The 20,309-nt window shown below is 40.0% G+C and overlaps 1 protein-coding gene across 3 annotated transcripts in view; it reads right to left on the reverse strand.

The window, feature by feature from the left end:
- wnk4a (WNK lysine deficient protein kinase 4a) overlaps window positions 1–20,309 on the reverse strand; it is a 47,415-nt gene that overhangs the window by 26,897 nt on the left and 209 nt on the right. For all 3 annotated transcript variants that reach the window (XM_008437298.3, XM_008437299.3, XM_008437300.3), the window contains exon 2: window positions 19,490–20,143. In XM_008437298.3, coding sequence (XP_008435520.2) covers window positions 19,490–20,110 — 621 coding nt within the window. In that variant the 5' untranslated portion in view covers window positions 20,111–20,143. The remainder of the gene's footprint in view (window positions 1–19,489; window positions 20,144–20,309) is intronic.

A 20,309-nucleotide genomic window follows, 5' to 3' on the forward strand; every position in this document is an offset into this window, starting at 1 on the left:
TTCTAATTGAATAAAAAAATGTCCATGAAATATGGCCGATCTATTGAACATCCTAAATTCAGTGAGAGGAAATAGAAAGTATGCATTTTAGTAAATCTAGGCTCAGAGATTATATCAAATCAACCACAAGATAACAAAACACACAACAGCAGCACCACTGTTGTTATTTATTAAAGATAAAAGACAGTAGATTATATGATTCAGTTGCTTGTTGAACCACTGTTATTAATAGCTAGAAGAGGTATATTTTTTTCTTTATGATAGTCAGTCTCCTTGTAAAGAATTTAGAAAATAAGTCCAAATCATCAACCCTCCACTACCATGCCTTACAATTGGCATGAAGTGTTTGTTGATATGCATTGTGCTTCTATGCAAGGTTTTACTAAAACATTGTGATGTGCATTATGACCAAACATCTGTAACTTGGTCTTATTTATCCAAATAACATTATTCCAGAAGTCCTGCATGTTCTTCCTCCTTAACACTGCATTATAGCACACCTGCAAGCTCCATCCCAGAGATGATTATAAAGATAATTAAACTTCCTTCTTAAAGCCTATGTGACTGACGCCTTAGACCTTGCACAACGGCTCCTAATAACTTTGACTAAAAATGAGAGAACAAACATGTTTTTTTTAAATGTAGCTACACTACTAAGTTTTAACTATTTCCAAATCTGTTTTATTCTTGTCTTTAAGTTGGAAATTATGTGTTTTTTAAAAAAAAAACTATTTTCCACAAATAACAATATGCAGTTTAAGAAAATGTATCCAACCAATTCTGGATGTATGCTTTTTCAATATTTTAAAGCCTAATAATATGAAAATAATCGTGGCTCTTTAAAAGTTCTGAGATGTTTATTTAAAGGTGATGAAGATGTAACACTCCCAGCACTAAACGCATTTTATGGAACTGGATGGAAGCAAGGGGGGGGGAGTGGCTCTCTGAATTGTAAAGGTTACAGACCCAAGTCCTAACAATGTTTATTGAATGGCTCTTGAAAATAAATTTGCACTGAGGTGACATTGGTTGTAAATCGGTACTAAACACACAGGCGGAATAAAACCGGTCAGCCGAGATCATCTTTTTTACGTTCTCATATGTCAAACCCTAGAAATAAAAGATGAGAGTAATTTTTTCCTATGACTGAATGTGCCAAGAGCTGATCACTAGTTTATTTTTTTGCGCCAAAATGAACAAAAAAGAACTTGAAGATCCCAGTCAGGTTGGAAGTCTAAACCGCGCTTACTGCGTTTACAAACCATAAATTATGTTGAAAGCTCTACAACTGTATGGACGTCGAGGTGAGACTAGTTTGTCAACCATAAAAATGTTTTTCTTTGGCAGTGATATGAAGTCTTAACACACACACACGCACACACACATGCGGTCTCTGGTTTTCTCAGAATCATGCATCATTGCGTAAGTTTGCAGCAATATAATGAAAGCAACTGGATAAATCACTGCTACTTCAGCTAATGAGCCCCCCGTCAGATTGGAAACCACAGGTACGTCCATCTGGGTGAGCCGCCAGTTGCATAACCTTATTTAAGAGCCAATAAAGGAAGTACCAACTTTATAGATGTATGGAAGAGATCTCCAAGCGCCATGTAAATTCAAACTAAACACTCCAATCAAGTTCAACCAACAAAGACATTTCTGTGCTTCCTCTAGGATGAATGACCTGATTTAGCTGCCGGTGGAGTAACTCTGACTGTGGTGGGGTGGCTAGCGGAAAACTCCTGGGAATCTACAGGACCATGAATCCTGCATTGAGGCAGAGTTCTTGGAAAAACGCTCCGCATGTGTTTACGTTTACAATCAGCTCCACGGCTTCTTTTTAATATTTTTTTTTGCTTTCTCCTCGGACAAAGTTCTTCAAGTACTAACTCTGATCACCGACACCGTTGAGAGACGCAAGCGGCATCGTGAGGTCACAAAAACTCTCCGCCTACGTCATTCACCTGTCAAAATGCCGTTTTACACCGGCAATCCCGGCAGGGAAGCAAAGGCACAGAGGCGACCTCTGACCAAATGGATTACAATCAGGTCAATAGAAATACGTTTATGACATGAACGTGGACTGGAGCTTATCCTCTGTTTGAAAAACCTTTCTCGGAAAAACCGAATGATTTGCAAAAAGAGCAGAATATCTCAGGTTAAGGGTGAAAAGTAACGATCTTGACAAGTTTAAAATGTAACTGGACTGCAAAAAGCTGTCAAATGACAAGTTTAGCCACATTTTCCAGGTACCATAGAGCGGTTTCAAGCTAATTTCTACCAGACGCACTAAATTTAGGCTTGTGGACTCTGGGGTTTACCACTGCCATCGATCAGTGCACTCCGACTAAAATTAAATAAACAAGGTACCACACACAACACGGTGCAAACCACAAGGTGGATGTGTGTTTGCAGAATGAGCGAGTCGCTGGGTTTCTGTGGTTGATCTGCATCTGGATATTTACAGATCTCTGTGATACCATCAGACCCCCTTGTATAGTGAGCTTTGTCTCCAGCAGATAGGCGTCTCTGCAAAGGAATTGACAGTTTACAGCACAGAGATGTTGCACAACGTTCAGACAAAAATGAAATCCTGGCACTTCCAAAACCCAAAGATACACCACAGCTTGGCACGCTGTTTGGATGGATGGATGGATGGCATGGCTGCAGATTACGAAACCACTAGGAGGCTTTCTGAAGCCTTCATCTGCTCAGAGCAGCCAATGTTCTTTTGAAAAGTCAAGAAGTGGAAAATGTCCTGCAAAATCAAGCAGTGATGGAAAAATGCAAAAACAATAAGATGATTTAAGCTTGTTATGCAGTCATATGATTAAATTATTACTGACCTTACTCGGTGGATGCAGGCAATTAAGCTGTGACTAATAGCAGAAATCATATTATAGAGGGAGCTTTTAATATTGTGAAAACATCAAATACTATCCTTCCAGTGATGCAAGTAGCTTTACTTCACACAGGCTTGCAAAAGTATTCACATCCCTTGACATTTTTTCAACATTCTGTCATGTTACATCCACAAAGTGGAACATATTTTGTTGAGATTTTATGCGACACTCCAACTTAGGGTAGCAAATAACTGTGGAGGGGGATGGAAAATGATAGATGGATTTCCCCCCCAAAAAATTGAAAATATACACAGAAGGTGATTCTACAAATTATTAGAATTCCAAACGTATTTGTAAACTAGTTTTGAAACCATATATCTTTTTTTTGTTGTTGTTGTCATGGAATTACATATTGCATCATCACATAAATCCTGACAAAAATTAAAGTTTGAAGTTGTATCATCACAAGTATGTGAAAAAGTTATTAATAGTTTATCAAGCTACTGTAACTAAAATAAGAAATATTTGTCATGAGTCACTAGGATTTATAGAAGCATACTCCAAAGTCTCAAACTTTTTTTATGTTTTTTTTTTTTTATTAAACATCAGACAAGTTGTCTCTCTCTTTAAAATATACTACAGCATCTTAGAACCATCATCTCAGTTATTCTTTGCCAATTAAAAGTGGGCTGGTGGTCGGGTAGCCGATGGAAACACTTGGATGTGTTGCCGTGTAAGTGGAGTTACATAAGGTGTGTTGACGGTCGGGGAGGCGTTGGTGTCAAAAAGTACTGGTCAGCGCCACTATTATGACAACCAGGACGGGAACACGGAACACCGAAGCAGCAGCCAACTTTTGTTCCAACCCAGGTGGGAGCACTCGAGTTTTAAAACAGGATCCAACAGTGTGCTGGTGTTACATATATAATAAGTATGGACTGGGATTGTGCAACAGCCAGTGGACAGACTGTGGTGTCTGTAGGAATTCATACTGAAAAAGAAAATATATATATATATAGGTCCAGTGGGGGGAGAAAATAAATCAAACCTGTCAACACTACTTCTAGCGTGCAAAAATGAATATGGAGGGTTGGAGAAGGCGTTTCCTTCAACTTGCTCTTCATAATATTTGTGCAGCATTGTGTAAGAGATAATTAAATCAAAAGGTTCAAAGGTCTTTTTTGTTTTTTGGGGGGGTTGTCTCAAAATGATAGTGTTTAGCATTGCTTTTAGTAATCTGTATCAGACATAAGTGTAAACACTGATAAATTAACTGTCATAACAAAGAATTGGGCTTTCTTTGCTTTTAATTTGCAGCTTTTCTACATTGTCTTGTCTTGTGATCTTGCATGTTGCATTTTGATGTGCTTTTACTCTCTAAGGCCTTCTTCAGAAGGCACTTTTGATTAAAGGAACTGCATAGTAAAATATGGTAATTTGACTACTTAATTTACATCTTTATTTTGCAAGCCTACACTTTCAAGCAATTATTTTTATCTGAGCATTTGTTTAGGATCTTTGACAATCGATAAACTTTGAGGTGGCATAAAATAGAACCATGAAACTTTTTGGTTTCATGCTCTGTGCGCTAAGACTGCTTTTGGTTTGCTACAGGTTTGAGATGTTTACCACAATTCAGCCACGTAATGAAGATTGTAGAATGGACTTAATGCTCCAGGAAGGAGGGCTAATCAAGACCTAACTATATATTGTTTCCAATAATTTAAAAATGTTTCTTTAAATCATTCATAAGACTTAATAAACAGCTTTGTCTTTAAATTTAGGAAATATTGCCTGACCTAATTGTTATTCTATGGATTATACAGTGACTCGTGTAAAAACAAAATGTCCTCCGCAGATTTTGTAGGTTTTATTTAAAAGGAAATGAAGGAACTACAAGAATATATAGATTTATCCTTCCAAGCAGATGTCCCTAGCCATCTGTCCAGCCACCCATCGTTTATAGCAGCTTAACCTTGCAGCAGTCATTGGGTAAGAGGTGGGGTACATCCTGGATAGACATATGGCTCTGATATTTATCATATTTTTATTGACCTTAAACACAAAATTTGATTTATTTAGAAAATACAAGTTAAAAAGAGAATATTTTTCAGTGTCAGTGCCAATCACTAGTCAGAGCTAATCACAGGAAAACTGTCCAGTTCCAATACGTGGTCAACTGATCGGCACATCTCTAACAATAATATTTTTTCGCGTTATGTTGCTCGTCTCGGTGGCGTTAGCCGGTCGTGTGTCGGCAGAGGAGAGTTCTGCAGGTCAGAACCAGAATTTACAGACCTTCCAGTGACATCCGAGAGCCTGAACTGCTACTGGGAGTCCATCCGAAGCCACAGCTTCGGATGACCCCCTTATATCTGAAGGGGGTCAGATATTTAAAAAATAATAAAAAATTGACCTCAGCTGCAAAGCTTGCATACCTGCCACATGACTGACATGCGAAATGTACCAACACGCACGTAGGTGCCGGTGCTGGGACAGTGTCGTATTTTAGATGTTTGCAGGTGAGAACTGAGTGTGTTTGTGAGTCTGTCTGGTGTGCTCATTCCAAGAAAAAAAAACAAAAAAAAAACTGACATGCTCCGTAAATGGAGCGGCCAGAGGGAGGTTAGCCATTAATCTCATCAGGACCGAGGAGTCAAACCAGAGTCCTGACTGCTGCTCTCACTCAGAGAACCTGACATGACTCATGGCTTATGTCCAATTACCATCAACCTGCACTGCAGCTTTGCACAAAGTCTTGTGTATTTAAGGCACGGAAACTTTGTGGTCAGTTTGGCTAAGGTGCATTCTCTGATCCTAAATGAATACATGGAATAGCAAGTCTGAGGCAGATGTGGTCCATCTATCTAGGGCTGCTATATTTACATAAGTGTAAGGCTGTCCTCTATGAAGAGTTGCCTCACATTTTTATTTTTTTTTTAACATCACATTTATCAGGGAGCTCCTAGCTTTCATATTGTCTGTTTACTCTGGTGTCCGTAACTTGTCCTAACATGTCTGGTGTCTGCTTTTAGTAACTCATTAAAAACCTAACAGTGACCTGTAATTGCTTTGCGTTTACAGTACTGTCCTCTTCCCCCTGAATCTCATCCTCAGTAATCCTCTTTCCTTTCAAGCTCAGCACTGAGTTGCGTAATGTCAGAAACCGATCGTGTTTTCTTGCACACCGCATGCCAGATTTATCTCCTTCATTCACATCTATAAGCAATTTGTTTTGTTACTTGGAGAGGGTCTTGTGATTTTGTTGTTTTTTTTTTCCAGATGACAAAAGATTGTTGGAGTGCAGCTCAAAGACGTCAGTTGTTCTCCACCAACAACAAAAGGTGACGTTGCTGATCAGATTCCATGATGCGTCCAGAACTTTCTTGATTGACGCAACGGTGTGACAATCAGCTTGACCCGAAACACCTACTCTGTTGACGTCTGAGCAATGAACAGGTTGCAGAGGACAGATTACAGAGATGCAGAGGAGATTCTTCCTCTGGTCTGATCAAATTACCCAAATAGTGAGGCAGGTTTTGAGATGCAAGGGGCTCTGAGAGGGATGGTGACTATTTTATTTGTAGAAAGAGCATTTCAGGAGAGGAGCATGAATGGAAACAAACACTCTGTCCAAATTAGGAAGCTAAGTGAACCACAGAAAGATCACAAGATCCCTGAAGGACATGGCTTGTAGGAGTATTGTCTTAAAAGGAGAAGTTCAACATGGTTATTTAAAAAAAAAAGTGAGCAATGGGCTCTATAATTTGGAGTACTGTTAAAAATCTCTACGCTTTTCTTCTATTATCTAGATTTTAATAAATAAGATAAGTTCTTATTTTTTTACTGAAACTTATATGGGTCAAGTCAAACCAGTCTTACTATCAGACATTAAAAAAATGACATAGTTTTCAAACAATCTCCCTGACTGAAGGGGAAAATCACTCTGTCCAGATGCAGAAAAGTAATTAGGCACCAAACTGACGTCATATAGAATTTGTGAAAACTACCGAGTCTTTTATCTCACTCTTTTATTGCAGAATTGTCTTAATTCAGCCGTATTAAAGTTGTTGTGTTTTTTTTTAGCATGAATGTCTCATTTAAGTTGATGCCACCGCATCTCATTCCGATTCTATTCCAGACTTTGACAAGGCCGCTCAAAAATCTTCATTTTGTTTTGTTTTTGAGACATTCAGAGGTGGACCTTACTGATGTGCTGTGGATCATCGCTATGATGCATAACTCAAGTCCACTTGAACTTAAGCGTAGGACCAGCTGGTCAGACAGTATCCCTTGGGATTTTCTGATAAAAAAGCTAAAATTATCAAGATGAACAAACCCTCCTACAAGCACGACCGCCGTCATATCTGACTGTCACTACGTTTTTCTGTTTGTTTTACATCAGTTGTGACGGGACACGTACATTCCAAAAAGTTCCCTGTCTAACTTATCAGTTCACAGATAACTTTTCCAAAAGTCTTGGCGATTATCAAGATTTTATTGTCAGATGTGAGCGAGGCCTCGGCGTTATTTTTTTGGCAACAGTAGTTTTCCGCTTGAAACTCCCTCATAGATGTCTTATTGCTGAATCATGGACACTGATATTAACTAAGTTAAGTGAAGCCTGCAGTGCTTTGGATGTTCTTCTGAATGAGTCATTGATGGAGTCATTTTGGTAAGCCGGATACTCCAGGGAAAGTTCACCACCATTTCATGTCTTCTCCAAAATGTGATAATTTCTCGCATAGTGTATTAATTGGACTTCCAAAGTCGTTCATAACACTTTCAAGACTTTTCTTGAGATCTTTCAGCTTACTTTGCGCTGACAGGTTCTCTCGGGACACTTTTACAGCTAATATTTACAACACAGATTATTTCTGGTAGTAATAAAAGATGCAATTTTAAATAAATATTTCCTTGCGTCACATTTACAAAGGTCTAAAACATTTTGGTTTTAAAGCAGTTTTACGCCACACATAAAACACTGGCATGTCCCAACTGCTTCAGATGAATCCAGAAACCCACAACCCTAATTATTTTTAAACAGTTTGTGAGATAAATCACCCAAACTACTGTTGGGAGAGCACAGGCCTCTGCAAGTCCATGAAAATGCATATCTGGTTTTAAAACTATGTGCCTTCTGGCTGGTTTCCGTTACCAGAAACCTTACAAAAGACTTGACAATGTAGAAGCATTTTAAATTACCTTTTCTTTTTTTCTTTTTTATTGTTGAAGCCTGTTGATGGCAAATGTTCCCATGACTTCCCTTGTCATTTTAAAAAATGCAAGTCATTGCTGTAATTTTAAACAGCCTTACGTACACAAACAGATTTCAGATTTATGTTAAAGCCATCGGGATACGTTTCTATAGGCAACCGTTGCTTTTCTTGCATTAGAGAATGGGTCATGGAGGAACCAGGTCCAGGAGGAAAACCCTCTCCCAGTGACTTTCCAGGTTAATCTGGGGGATCTCAAAGCATCCACAAACCCTCCTCAAAATTCTGGGTCTGCCTTGGTTCCTTCTCCTAATGGGATGCGCTGGGAAACGGTGATCTTTACCAAAGTAAAGGTTAAGTTGAAAACTTAACAATTATTTAATCAAGTTAACTCAATCCCATATTCCAGTGTGGTTCAGGTTTTGTTTCATCAAGAGGCGGATTAAAGTGTAGAAAGTGGCCACTTGACCAAAAATGTTACACAGCTAAAGCTAAATATCCACTTGAACCAGATTCTATATAAGGTAGCATCGTCAAGCAACTTAAGGTCCGATAGCCGGACATTCTCTTTCATATTTTTCCGGCATCAGAGAATTCAGATCCATCAATTTTGGCAAGTTTTCCACATCCAGCTGAAGCAAATTAACCCTAGACCACCACACTACCACCACCACACAATGGAGTCATGCTATTTTTAGAAATTATGAGTTAGCTTTATGAAAGGAAGCACACCGTCTGTCTTATCAGTTCACAACGTATTTTCTGAAGTATTGAGATTTGTCAAGAGATATTTTTGGCAAATCTGAGATGTGTCTTTGCTTTCTTATTTATTTTCCATAGAGCCAGGTTGGCTTTAATAGATTAGAACTTAAAAAATAATAATAATAAGTTGCTTTGTGTATTTACACATTCGCTTGATAATCTGAAAGACGTCTGTTGAAAACGTAACTTTTTCATGACACAGTAGAAATAAATTGCAGAAACTATACTAAAACTGAATTTCCACTAGGTCCTGTTCATTTTTTAAGGCGGCATGAGCGTGGAAAACCTGTAGAAGTAATGGATAATTAAATTGTTGGGAACAAAAATTGGCAAATTAAAGCCCACAGTGTTTAGATGAATAAACAACAAGGGGGTTGTTAATCTTTTTCTTGTTGCATATTTCTTCAACGCATTGTTTGCCACTGGCTCGTCTAGGTTCAGTAAGACATCTGTGTGTTAATAGTAATGATTCAGTTTAATCAAATCGCTTTCCCCATACGTTGTGGTTTTTTTGTTTCTTCGACAGGCGGATTGCGTTACGCTTTGGAGAAAACTGAGATCAGACCATGAGAGCATCAGAGTAAAGCCTGAAAGTTGTTTTGGCCTCAGGCTCTGCAGCCAGAAAGAAGTGCGGAAGCTTTCATCTCCGTCGTCTCCTGTAATATTACTTTCTCTTGTTCAAAGTGAGAAAAGACCTGAGGATGATTTAAGATTCTTTCAAACAATCCCTAGGAGAACTTTTATTTTTTATGTGCGTCAAAGAAAAAACTGAAATGTTCCACATTAAAAAAAAAAAAAAGTCTGGTCAACATCTTTATTTGCAGTGCACTTCAACCCTGACTGCAGGAGGTGGACGAGGCCTCGTGTTACACTGACAAACAAGGATGTGCTATCGAGTGCCAATGGCAAGCAGGACCGGATATAATTTACGAGTTGACGGCGTTTCGAGTGGTGCCCGTGTCACAGAAAGGTAACGGGCATGAAAGATTTATGAATCCTGGACTCTTTACTCCACAGTTTGCTTTCAATAAAGACTCACTGAAAAAAATTATTTTTAAGCTGTAAAAGGGAGAACTGAGTTTAGAAACCCGCAACGCAAAATGAACGTGAACTAAAACTGCTTCATTTACTTTTGTGGGGGTCCAGAGGCGGGGAGGCTATAAAGAGGGCGGTGGGTACACTAATTTATCTGTTTTCTGTTGACAGAGGAAGCACATAGCAGTGTTTGCAGATAGCTAATGAAGGGAACCCAAACCATTTTTAAATAAACTCTTCACCCTGGATCTTACATGGTACCTTTGAGCACGTTTACTCTGTTAACACCTCCGTCCTGCACACTTCGACACACACGGTCGCTTCAGAAATGACCAGAAGTAACCTCTGCATGAAGGCCCCCCCCCTCCCCTGCCCCTTACCAACTATGGCTACAGAGCCTGGGCAGCTATTAAAGCTTGAGGTCTTTTGGTTTGTTCAGGAAGCAGGGCTGCAGTGTGACCACATGCTTTCACCAAACTAACGGCTGCACAGCAACACACAGTTAAAGACAATGAGAAACAACAGGATGTTCTAAAAGTTTGCTGGGAAAATGCATTTTGCTTTGTGTAGCACAACTAATAAGTTAGTATGATAGAGAAACCCTGATTTTGATATCAGTTTCCAGAGAGGAAACATTTTCAATAGCAAAAAGCACTTTAAGTGGAATTTACGTAGATTGTACAATATTTATGTAAACACAAATACAAAAAAAAAGGTGAATCTTGCAAAATACATTCTTTTATAGGATATTTCAGGACATGAGTTCTCCGTCCAAATAAATCAAAACTGTTTGTTTTAATGTGGCATAGAAAACCACAACTGCTGCATCCAAGAGCCCAAGTTAAAACACCAGGTATGCTTGTTTATACCTTAAATTGCTGCAATTTGTTGCAAAAACCAGTCAAGTTGGTTGACTGGTTTCTTTGTCTGGGTGAACAGACAAAGAAATGGAAGATGAGTCAAGTAAATACGTAGATGGACAGATGGACACGTGGATAGATAGAACAGCAAAACAGAGAAAAAATGTTTTGGAAAGAAAGTTTTCCAGAGCGCTCCATTTTCAGGCAAATATTTAAATCAACCTCCTAATGGAGCTGCATGATATCAGAAAATGTTGAGAAATATTCTGATAACTATCAGTTGTGGTATATACTTATTTCTTCCTCCCTCTGTGATATATATATATATATATATATATATATATATATATATATATATATATATATATATATATATATATATTCTTTTGGCAATGTTATTAATTTCTGGTGTCCAACTGGTTAAATGTTACAATAGTGTGTGAAACGCAAGTTCACAACACTTACAATGTACTAGCCAGCAATAATTATGCTCCAAACAATCCTTTGCAATATGAATAACTTCATCCTGATATTGCGATAGTGATATATTTGCAACATTGTGCAGTCTTACTCTAAGGTTTTCCAGACTATGTCGAAACTCTGCAAACTAAATTATGGAAAAAAAATCAACGGAGCAGGAAAAATAATCGTAAAGCGTTTACCGAGAAAACACTTTTTTTCTCCCAGAATAGCAGTGAGTCTCCTCTCCGCTAGTGTTCCAACTCTTAAAAATTTAAATTTCTATGTTTTAATACATGTGGTTAAATGTGGAATATAAAACACTTGCAAATTACTATATGTCCTTCGTATACAGTTAAATAGTTCCACAGCTAACCAGGTGATGCTCACATCCAAAGCCTTAAATTAGACACGGTAACATTTTAAGTCTCATCCCTCTCAAGGGGACATGCAATTAACCTCCAGTTAATAGAAGAGCCTATAGTGTGTTAGGGATGGTCTGGATAAAGAACAGTTTTGCTATGCATATAAAAACCTGGCTGGAAAAGCTCACCTGAGAACTGAACGGATAAAACAGATAAACATCAGATCAAGTCGTGTGTGTGTGTTTGTGTGCTCCTCTCAAATAAAAAGCTAGTGTGATTAGAGAGAAAGACACGGATCCAGATGCAATTTTAAAAGGCTCCAAAGGGATAAGCTTTGAAACAAGACACACGCTTTTCCATTTGCAGAACACGAAGCTCAGCAGGCGGTGGAGACCTCTCAACAAACATGGACAGCTTACGGAAATCTCTCTGGCATAAAAAAATTGATCGACTGTGAGAACCCTAATAAAAGCAGTGACTCGGCTCAAATCCTTTGGCACCAGAAATCTTTGTTGCACTGACAAAAAAAAAAAAAAAAAAAATTGTTTTAGACATGGTCAGACCACGTACCCATATATATATGTGTATATTCATTTAATGTACATACATTGAGTCACAGTAGAGCCAACACGTAAATGCGTTTCGCTGGGGTTTTATGTGACAATCTAACACAGTTTACTGCAGAGTTGAGAAGAGGAACAAAAATGCATACAGTGATTTATAAGGAACTAACTGCTCAGCAGTGAGCTACACTAAACCATATGTTACAGAGATGTAGCATAAACCTGCACCCGACAACACCTTCAGTTGTCATTACAAACACGCCAAATACCTTCAGGCCAAAACAAAAGAGCCACCAAGCTGCCTGTGCTTGTTTCTTCAGTATCCACCCAAAGTCAGACATTGACAGACAGCCAATGAGGCAATGTTATCGCGACTCGGCAGCGAATGCACTTGAATTGATACTGACAAGTTGTATCTTGCGGGTCGCGCACATCGAGTACAGTACCGGTTGTATAGGTGACCCGATGCAGCCTTCTTTCTAAGACTAGCAGTTCTAATCCAAACAAACAGGCTTCGGGTCAAAGTGAAGCGCTGCCAAGTGCAGATGTAGGCTATCGTTTGTGAGCCCTCTTAACTGCACCTTAGAGAGCATGACTTGGCTCTGATAGTCGGCCTTGCCTCTCCGTGGGCCCTAGAAGGAAAGACAGAGTTGATGTTGGCTGCAGTCAGGCTGATAGGATGCCTGTGAGTGAACACTGGCCACTTTCAGATAAAGGACACACGGCTCGGTTTGTACTTTAAAACGCTGGCAAACAAGCAAGCAGCATAAATCGAGGGCTTGGGTTAAACTAGCTCTAGCTATCATTGTTTGAGCTCATAACTCTGTGCACAAACTGAGACGCAGCGAGATAAAGTGGGGCTTTATAAAACTGGGACACTTCAAAAGTGTTTTCAAATTTTGAAGTGAACACAGAGCAGCTTCCAGTTCCACTTTTACAGCTTCATGGATGGCTGCAGCAGGGCTGGCGTAAATGTTTTACCGCAGCACCCTGCTTTGATTTTGTGCTCAGACTGCTGTGCTTCCTAGAAACCAGTGGCATTTAGGCATGGAAAGGAAAAATAGAGACAAGAAGTCACTTTTATTGCGTCCTAATTAAATAATGAATTATGTCATCACATTGGTTGCAACTGAAAAATGGTGACCACAAAAACAGAGTTATTAAATTTCACTGTTTAATCCGCCACATATCGAATTCAAGCCAAAGCAGTTTTGAGGTTTACCATAAGAACTGATCTTGTTTGCACAGAAGATCTTTTTGCCTTGTGTGTATTGTAAATGTGTGTTTATAACCAGTAAGGTGTACTGGATTTAGTGTGCCAGTCCCGTTTGACTGTTAATTTGCAAACCGAGGGGGAAATCCTGGAACGTTGTATTCTTTCCCATTTATTCTTTTCCCAAATAAAATTAAAAATGAAAATCTGGGCGTGTCAGCAGCTGCTAGGATCAATCTTAATTATGTTACTATTTACAATCAAGAAAATAAACTCAGAGTTTGTGAATGGTGCTATTCATGTATGATTTTACCATCTTCTGACTGAAATAGTAATCTTATATTTTCTTCTTCTGGGAGTTCCAACTCCATCCCTCTTTAAAATGAAGTCATGCAATCCTTTTGGCTTGATCAATGTTGGAATGTAACTTAACTGCAGAGCTTTGTAATATCGACTGCTCTCTCTCTCTCACAGCGTAGCATCAACCCTGGTCCTGATATCAAAACACATCAATGCATCTTATCACAAACCCTGAAGTACCTACAGGCCCCCTGTACATTAACGGGACAATACAACACTTACAGCAAACACAAGTTTATTCCAGTCAAATATTAAACTTGATTGAGTTGACATTCATGTTTTATTAGATCTTGTAGATTGTTATTTTTAAAACATGAAGTATGGCGTACTTCTACATTTTTGGTGTACCTCTGAACTGGAGCAAAATATGATGTCAGTTCTGTGTTTTGTGAAAACCTTTAGACAGACAGTGCATCCTCTGCAAGCAGAAATTACAAACAATTTAACAATTGTCCTCTTGCACATTTGCTACTTCATGTTAGCACAAAAACAAGCCTTAAATTATGTATTTCAGCTGAAGTTTCATGTTGACTTTGCAGTTCTTCCTTAGAATTCTGAATTGCGCTTGCTGCACTTACAGGTGGCTATGGGGGAAGCTTGAAGATGGAGCCTGACTAAAGAATGTGAGTTGGTATGGGCTTAAAAGTGAAACGTGAGACGACACAAAGTATCTGGTGCAAAGTGGGGGAGCACGCTGGAAGCTGCTGGCCTTGAATGAGAACAGGTATTGTGCAGCTGATGCCCTATAGAGGGGCTCACCGACAAGGATTTGCGCTTGAATGCTCTCATTCCTATTGGTTATTCAGTAGCTCACATGTCTGGCGCATCCAGTCATCAGAGTGGTACCACATAGGAGCTTTATGCTTCATCGAGAACCAGCAATCAGATTATTAAACTCAGTTTAAAGCAAACATCAAAGCAGCAATCTGGTAGTTTTTGCACCACAACCCAATGAACGCACGTGTGGAAAAGAAAGGGAGCAACCAACAGCTCATTCATATTTTATCACTACTGCATTTCCTTCAAAAGCTCAGATTACGTTTCCTTTATGTTAGTATGTTACTTGTGGATGGGCGGCGGTTCCTGGGAACCTGCCACACAGATAATATCATCCCTATTATTATTTTTTTTGCATCATTTCTTTTAGTTAAACCGCACCGGACTCTTAATTATGTGTTCACGTGGCTACGTTCTCACGTTTTTAATGTCCGCAGCGTTACAGATTTCTAAATTATGGCAAGAATGTCAACATACTCTGCAAAGGTTGCGAAGAATGTAGAGGGAATATTAAACTGAGTTAATAAATCAGCATTTGAAGTGATAAGGCATGCATACAGAATGAGGGAGATGGGAGAAGAAAAAAAATAAATTAAATAAATAAAAAAAACAGTGGCTGTATATCTGGAGTTTAGTGTGATGGACTGCAGACTCATTCACAATTAAACATGTCCAAGTACAAGTATTTCAATCCCATTATGCTGTCATTTTCGGAGACCTCTGGCACAAAGTGAATTCATTCCTCAAAAACTCGCTGTGTAGAGAAAACATGTTAAGTGTACACAACGCATTCTCTTTAAATATGCAAGACATTTTGTTACTTCACTATCACAAACAGTTTTTCATTTGTATGGGATTTTATCTGACAGACCAACACAAATTAGTGCAGAGAGGGAAGAAATTATTATATTTTATAAAGTCTGAAAAGTGTGGTGTGCATATATTTTAAGTCCCGTTTACTTTGACACCCCTAAACAAAACCTCAAAAAAAAAAATCTAAGTCAGCCATTGTAGGTCACCTGATTAGCAAACAACATCCATGTGTGTCTAATTTGATATCAGTCTAATAGAGGTTTGTTAGACAACGTTAGTGAACATGTGCTCACTAACGTTGCGAAGATGAGGGAACGCAGGGACAGGCCAGTGAAAAGTTTAGATCCCAAGCTTTAAACATCCTTCTTTCTTTATTGTTTATTTGCATAGGGAGAAGTGTTAAGTACAAAACACTATAACATTTATCGCCTTAGCGTAACAAGTCACGCACATCCCCAATTGGACCTTTAACAATGTAAACAGTTTAAAAGACAATAAAAACATCGTAGCAAAATAAAATGTCTTACATAGCATAAATCCTAAAGTTATAACTTAAAGCAGACCACAATGAAACAGGAGTCATCTTGGAACCATTATGGGCTGGCTGCTAGCCATGACTGAACGCCTGTTCTTCTTTAAGAAATTGCTTCAGTTTTACTATAAAAATGGAATTGGTTTCCAGTCCTCCACATGAGTCGTCATACATATTAATGACTCATTTAGAAAAAGCTGTTTGACCAAGAGAAGCTTTATGAGAAGGTACCTTACAGTTCCTGCTGGATGCACCATGAATTACTGAAGAGAAACCACAAGATCACTTACTTTCAAACATTTTAAAATGAATGATGTATATTAAGTGATGTATTCTGAAATTTCATCATATTCAGTTTTTTGAGAACCTGGAAATGATGAAATCTAACTGGTTTTATAATTGCTGGATTATATATCATTTTTAAAGGTTGTTGATGTTGCTTGAGATCAAGTCGCCTCACAGTAACTTAAATGGGAGCGAAACATATACTGCAAAGCAGTCTCTAGCAAAAAAGGGAAGAAAATATCAAATTAGTCTGAATGTATATTGGTTTCCTTTTGCAAGTCTGCTCACTTTTGTAACATATCTTTCAAATTTTAGACGAGAATCCAAAATTCTCATCTCATCCATTGACATTGTTGCACTTCACAAAACTGGCCTTCATAGGAGCATGCCAAGAAAAAAAGCCATTGTTAATATAACCCCAAAAAAGTCCTGCTTTTAGTTTCACATAAGCATTGAGGACACAACAAACACGTGGAGGAATGTGATCTGATCGGACAAGACCAGAAATCACCAGAACAGAACATCGGCCTGAACTCACCACCTCTACGGCGAAGCATGGTGGTGGCAGCGCCGTGCTGCGAGAAAGCTTCTGGTTTGTCACATAAAATGGCGGTAGAATTGAAGCTGGTAGTTGTAAAGTAATAAAATGCGAGAAGGTTCAAAGATGATGAGGACTTTTAAGAGGCGATGTGTCGCTTGAAAGCAATGTCCAAAATAAAACACTGAGATTCATTCAGACAGCGTGGCTCACGTTTGATTTATATTGATATTAAAGAAAGCGGAGATAGTAACAGATTAATTGTATCCTTGGTTAAAATTTGTAATTCCAAACAGTGTTATAAATTCTAAGTTGACATAAAAGAGAGCAGCTGTGTTATGTTTATAGGTCTGATAAGGGTTTTATGGCAGTGTGAATGCTGCCAAATAAAGCTTATTGGAGCCTTTCCTTCAGTGGGTGTTTTTTTTCCCCAATCGTAATAGTAAAGTTTTGCTCTATAATCCCGAGCGGTGACAGGAAGCTGCATCCAACATACGGTCCTAGCCCAGCTGTGGGTGTCATGTCACGAAAGAATCTAAATGTTTTGTTTAGTTATTGTGTGCCAGCACAAAAAGTTCAAGTGGACACCGCCCAGACAAACCTGCATTCTATCTTACCGTGTTGACAGTACACTGAGGAACACCTGTGTATTATCTGTATATGTATATATAAAAACCCATAGATAACTTTGTGTAAGTGGGAATCAAGCAAAGTAGATGCGATTTAAACCCCCATTAAATACCCAAACAGCACATCTGAACTTCCTGCAGATTAGATCTCCGCCTCTGTTGCACATATTTAAAGGAGCTTAAGGCGTTCCTAGCAGAGTTGTGATGACGCATCTCTGACTGCTGTCCCATCAACATTAGGGGAGAGACTGTGTTTAGCCACCAACAGCAGAGCTTGCCGCATTTCCCTTTAAGCATCCGGGCGCATGGCACAGGATGGGGCGGCGATTTCCGTAAAGGAGCACCACCGCAGGTAAAGTCTGTCTATTTGAGGTTAACTTATCACAACAGTAACCATATCAACAGCCGCCACCCCTAAGCTTATTAGCAGCGATTAAGAAGCTTAACTGGACTCATGTCTCGAGTGAAGAGATGAAACGAAAAAGCTTGGTTGCAAAAAATAAAAAAATGGTTTGTGGACAATGGATCAGTCACAAAATATAAACTTTGGGTTTTCTCTACTAAGAAACTGAAAGTTAGGCGTGCGCACGTTATTTGAATAACAGGTGTAGAGTCAAATGAATGAGTGAAACAGAGCAGGAAGAGAATATTTTCCTGTGACTTTACAGCTTAAAAGACACATTCTGTGATCCTATAGGTGACACCTTGGGGCTTTAGGGTAGATTTATGTCCCTCCCACAAAATCAGCACCCAGCAACCTTCTGCACAGTTAAAACTCAAACCCCACCTCCACCACCAGGCCTTTTTTGATATTCTAAAATAAACTTGCAGCCCCTGCTCTCAAACAACAAACAATAGCCGAAAGCATGCAGTCAACTCGGTGTTCGTGCCTACCGAGGCTCACGCGTCTGCCAGACACTAACGCCGGCCAGGGTCAAGCACAAAGGCAAATGTTAAGGGTGGAGTTAAAGCTTAAATCCTTAAATCCACCGCGGTGCTATCACACCATTTAAGTAAGAGGAGAGGCAGCTGTTGCCCAGGCTGTTTTGGATCCTGCATGCTAAACTTTAACACCTCTACACGTTTTACAGCGGCCTGCCTTCTCGGTTTGTGTTTGCCTGCTCCAGCAGCCCACGGGGCATGAAAACACAATCGAGATGGAACAGACGGCTTCATCTGTCACATGCAAACGGCGCACAACAGACCGTCCGAGCTGCATATGAAATGCTCCACGTGAAGTCCGTGGAGGACCTCGGCGACGGGTTTCTTAATGAAAAAAGGGATTAGAGAGGAAGAGGAGGGGATCATGATATAAGGAGTGGTTCAGCTGGAACGGGCTGTTAAAAGGATGACCCGGGTTACCGTGTCAGGCCCTCCGCATGAGGAAGCGCAAGGTCAGTAAGGAATAACACACTCCAGATTAGCTGCTTCACGTTAGGAAGTGGAGCAGAGTGAGCTGGGAACTGCCCTGACTCTGGAGGAGCAGGAGAGATCCGTAGCTCAGGTGGGGAAAATTTGATGACAGAGGAAGTCACACACTCCACAAATGCCCTTTGTGGACGAGTCTTTCCACAAAAGACTCTTCCACAAAGGGCAGTTGAACCTTTTCACCTATATGCAAAAATCAAGAGGGACTAGAAAGCTGTCTAAAGTCAATGGGAAGGTAAGTAGGCCTTAAATAAGGCACCAGTCATGGAAGAAAAGCTGTTTGATGCTGCACAAAAACTCAGCTGGAGGTTCACTTTGCTGCAGTCAGGGCTACAAAAGATTCAGAATAAATTATTTTTGGTGTGTCACAGCAGCCCCTTCAATGTCCAGACCAAAATCCAATTGAGGAAGCTGCGAAAGACCTAAACTTGACGTTCATAGATTATCTCCATCCAATCTGACTGAGGTTGACAGGAAAACCTTCAGTCTCCAGATACAAAATGCTGCTGGAGGTTGTGTGAGATATTTTTGCTCTCGGAGTTCAAACGCAAACGCATGCCACAATTTTCATATTTTAGTTTATAAAACGTGGTATTATTATTATTATTATTTTATTTTTTTGCTCGCTTCTTGTTGATCTCTTAAGATCCAAGGCAAACCCACCTAAGTTTGTTACTCTAGCATGAGGAGGGGGCGTGTATTACTGGGTTCCGAAGTCTAGGTATGGGCGTCTTACACGTTACAATGAGAAATAATGCCTGAATATCACTTTAATCGTTGAAGTGAAATCGTGCACAAAAGGCGCGCCTACCTGTAGCTCACACCATGCCACCTCCACTGTTGTTTCCGTGTCCAAACCTTTATACACAGTCTTGAAGGAACCCCTTCCGATCTCTATGTTGAACTTGAGATATCTTCCATCGGGTGAGGTTGCCACCGCTTTGGTCTCCACGTCCTCCTTCTCCTCCTGCTCCCACTGGGTGTCAAAGGTGATGCGGGACAGGACCTTGTTTTGTCTGTTCTGAAGCTCGTTGTCGGAGTCCGAGCTGGCATCGTGAGCTTTGGATCTGCGCTCCGAGGGCCAGTTTCCTCCCATCTCGTCGGGCTCCCGGCTGCCTGAGGGCGCGTCGGTGCCGGCGTCCTGGCTGGAGACGGGAGACAGCTGCTGCGGGGACTCGTCCGCCTTTTCCTCCTCCACTCTGGACTCTGCGAGCGACAGGATATTCTCAGCCGACCAGGACAGAGCTTTGGAGAGGGCGCTGCTGTATAGGGGAGAATCAATGTCCATGGTGATTTTCTGCAGGCAATAGGAGTTCCTCCGCGCGTTCAAGCCGTGCGTCCTGAGCACGTTGCGGGACAAGCAGTCGTCCGTCATGTCCACGGAGAGGCCTGGAAAGCCGCGTCCTGGGATCTCAACCTGTGCGTGAGACATCGCGGCCGCTTCAACACCTTCCAGATTTAGAGCCTAAAAGTGGAAATGACATTTGGCACATTTGGATAAAGCTGAATTAGTACGTTCGGGTTTCAGGTCACATTTCAGAGGCAAAACACAAGCTGTGGCTTAAAACATGAATTACTAGTTGAAAACAACGCAAATATAACTTCATTGGAAAAAAAAAAGTATCTGCACA

This window comes from Poecilia reticulata, chromosome 19, assembly GCF_904066995.2.
Source record: "Poecilia reticulata chromosome 19, P_reticulata-male-v2, whole genome shotgun sequence".
Classification (NCBI taxonomy): domain Eukaryota; kingdom Metazoa; phylum Chordata; class Actinopteri; order Cyprinodontiformes; family Poeciliidae; genus Poecilia; species Poecilia reticulata.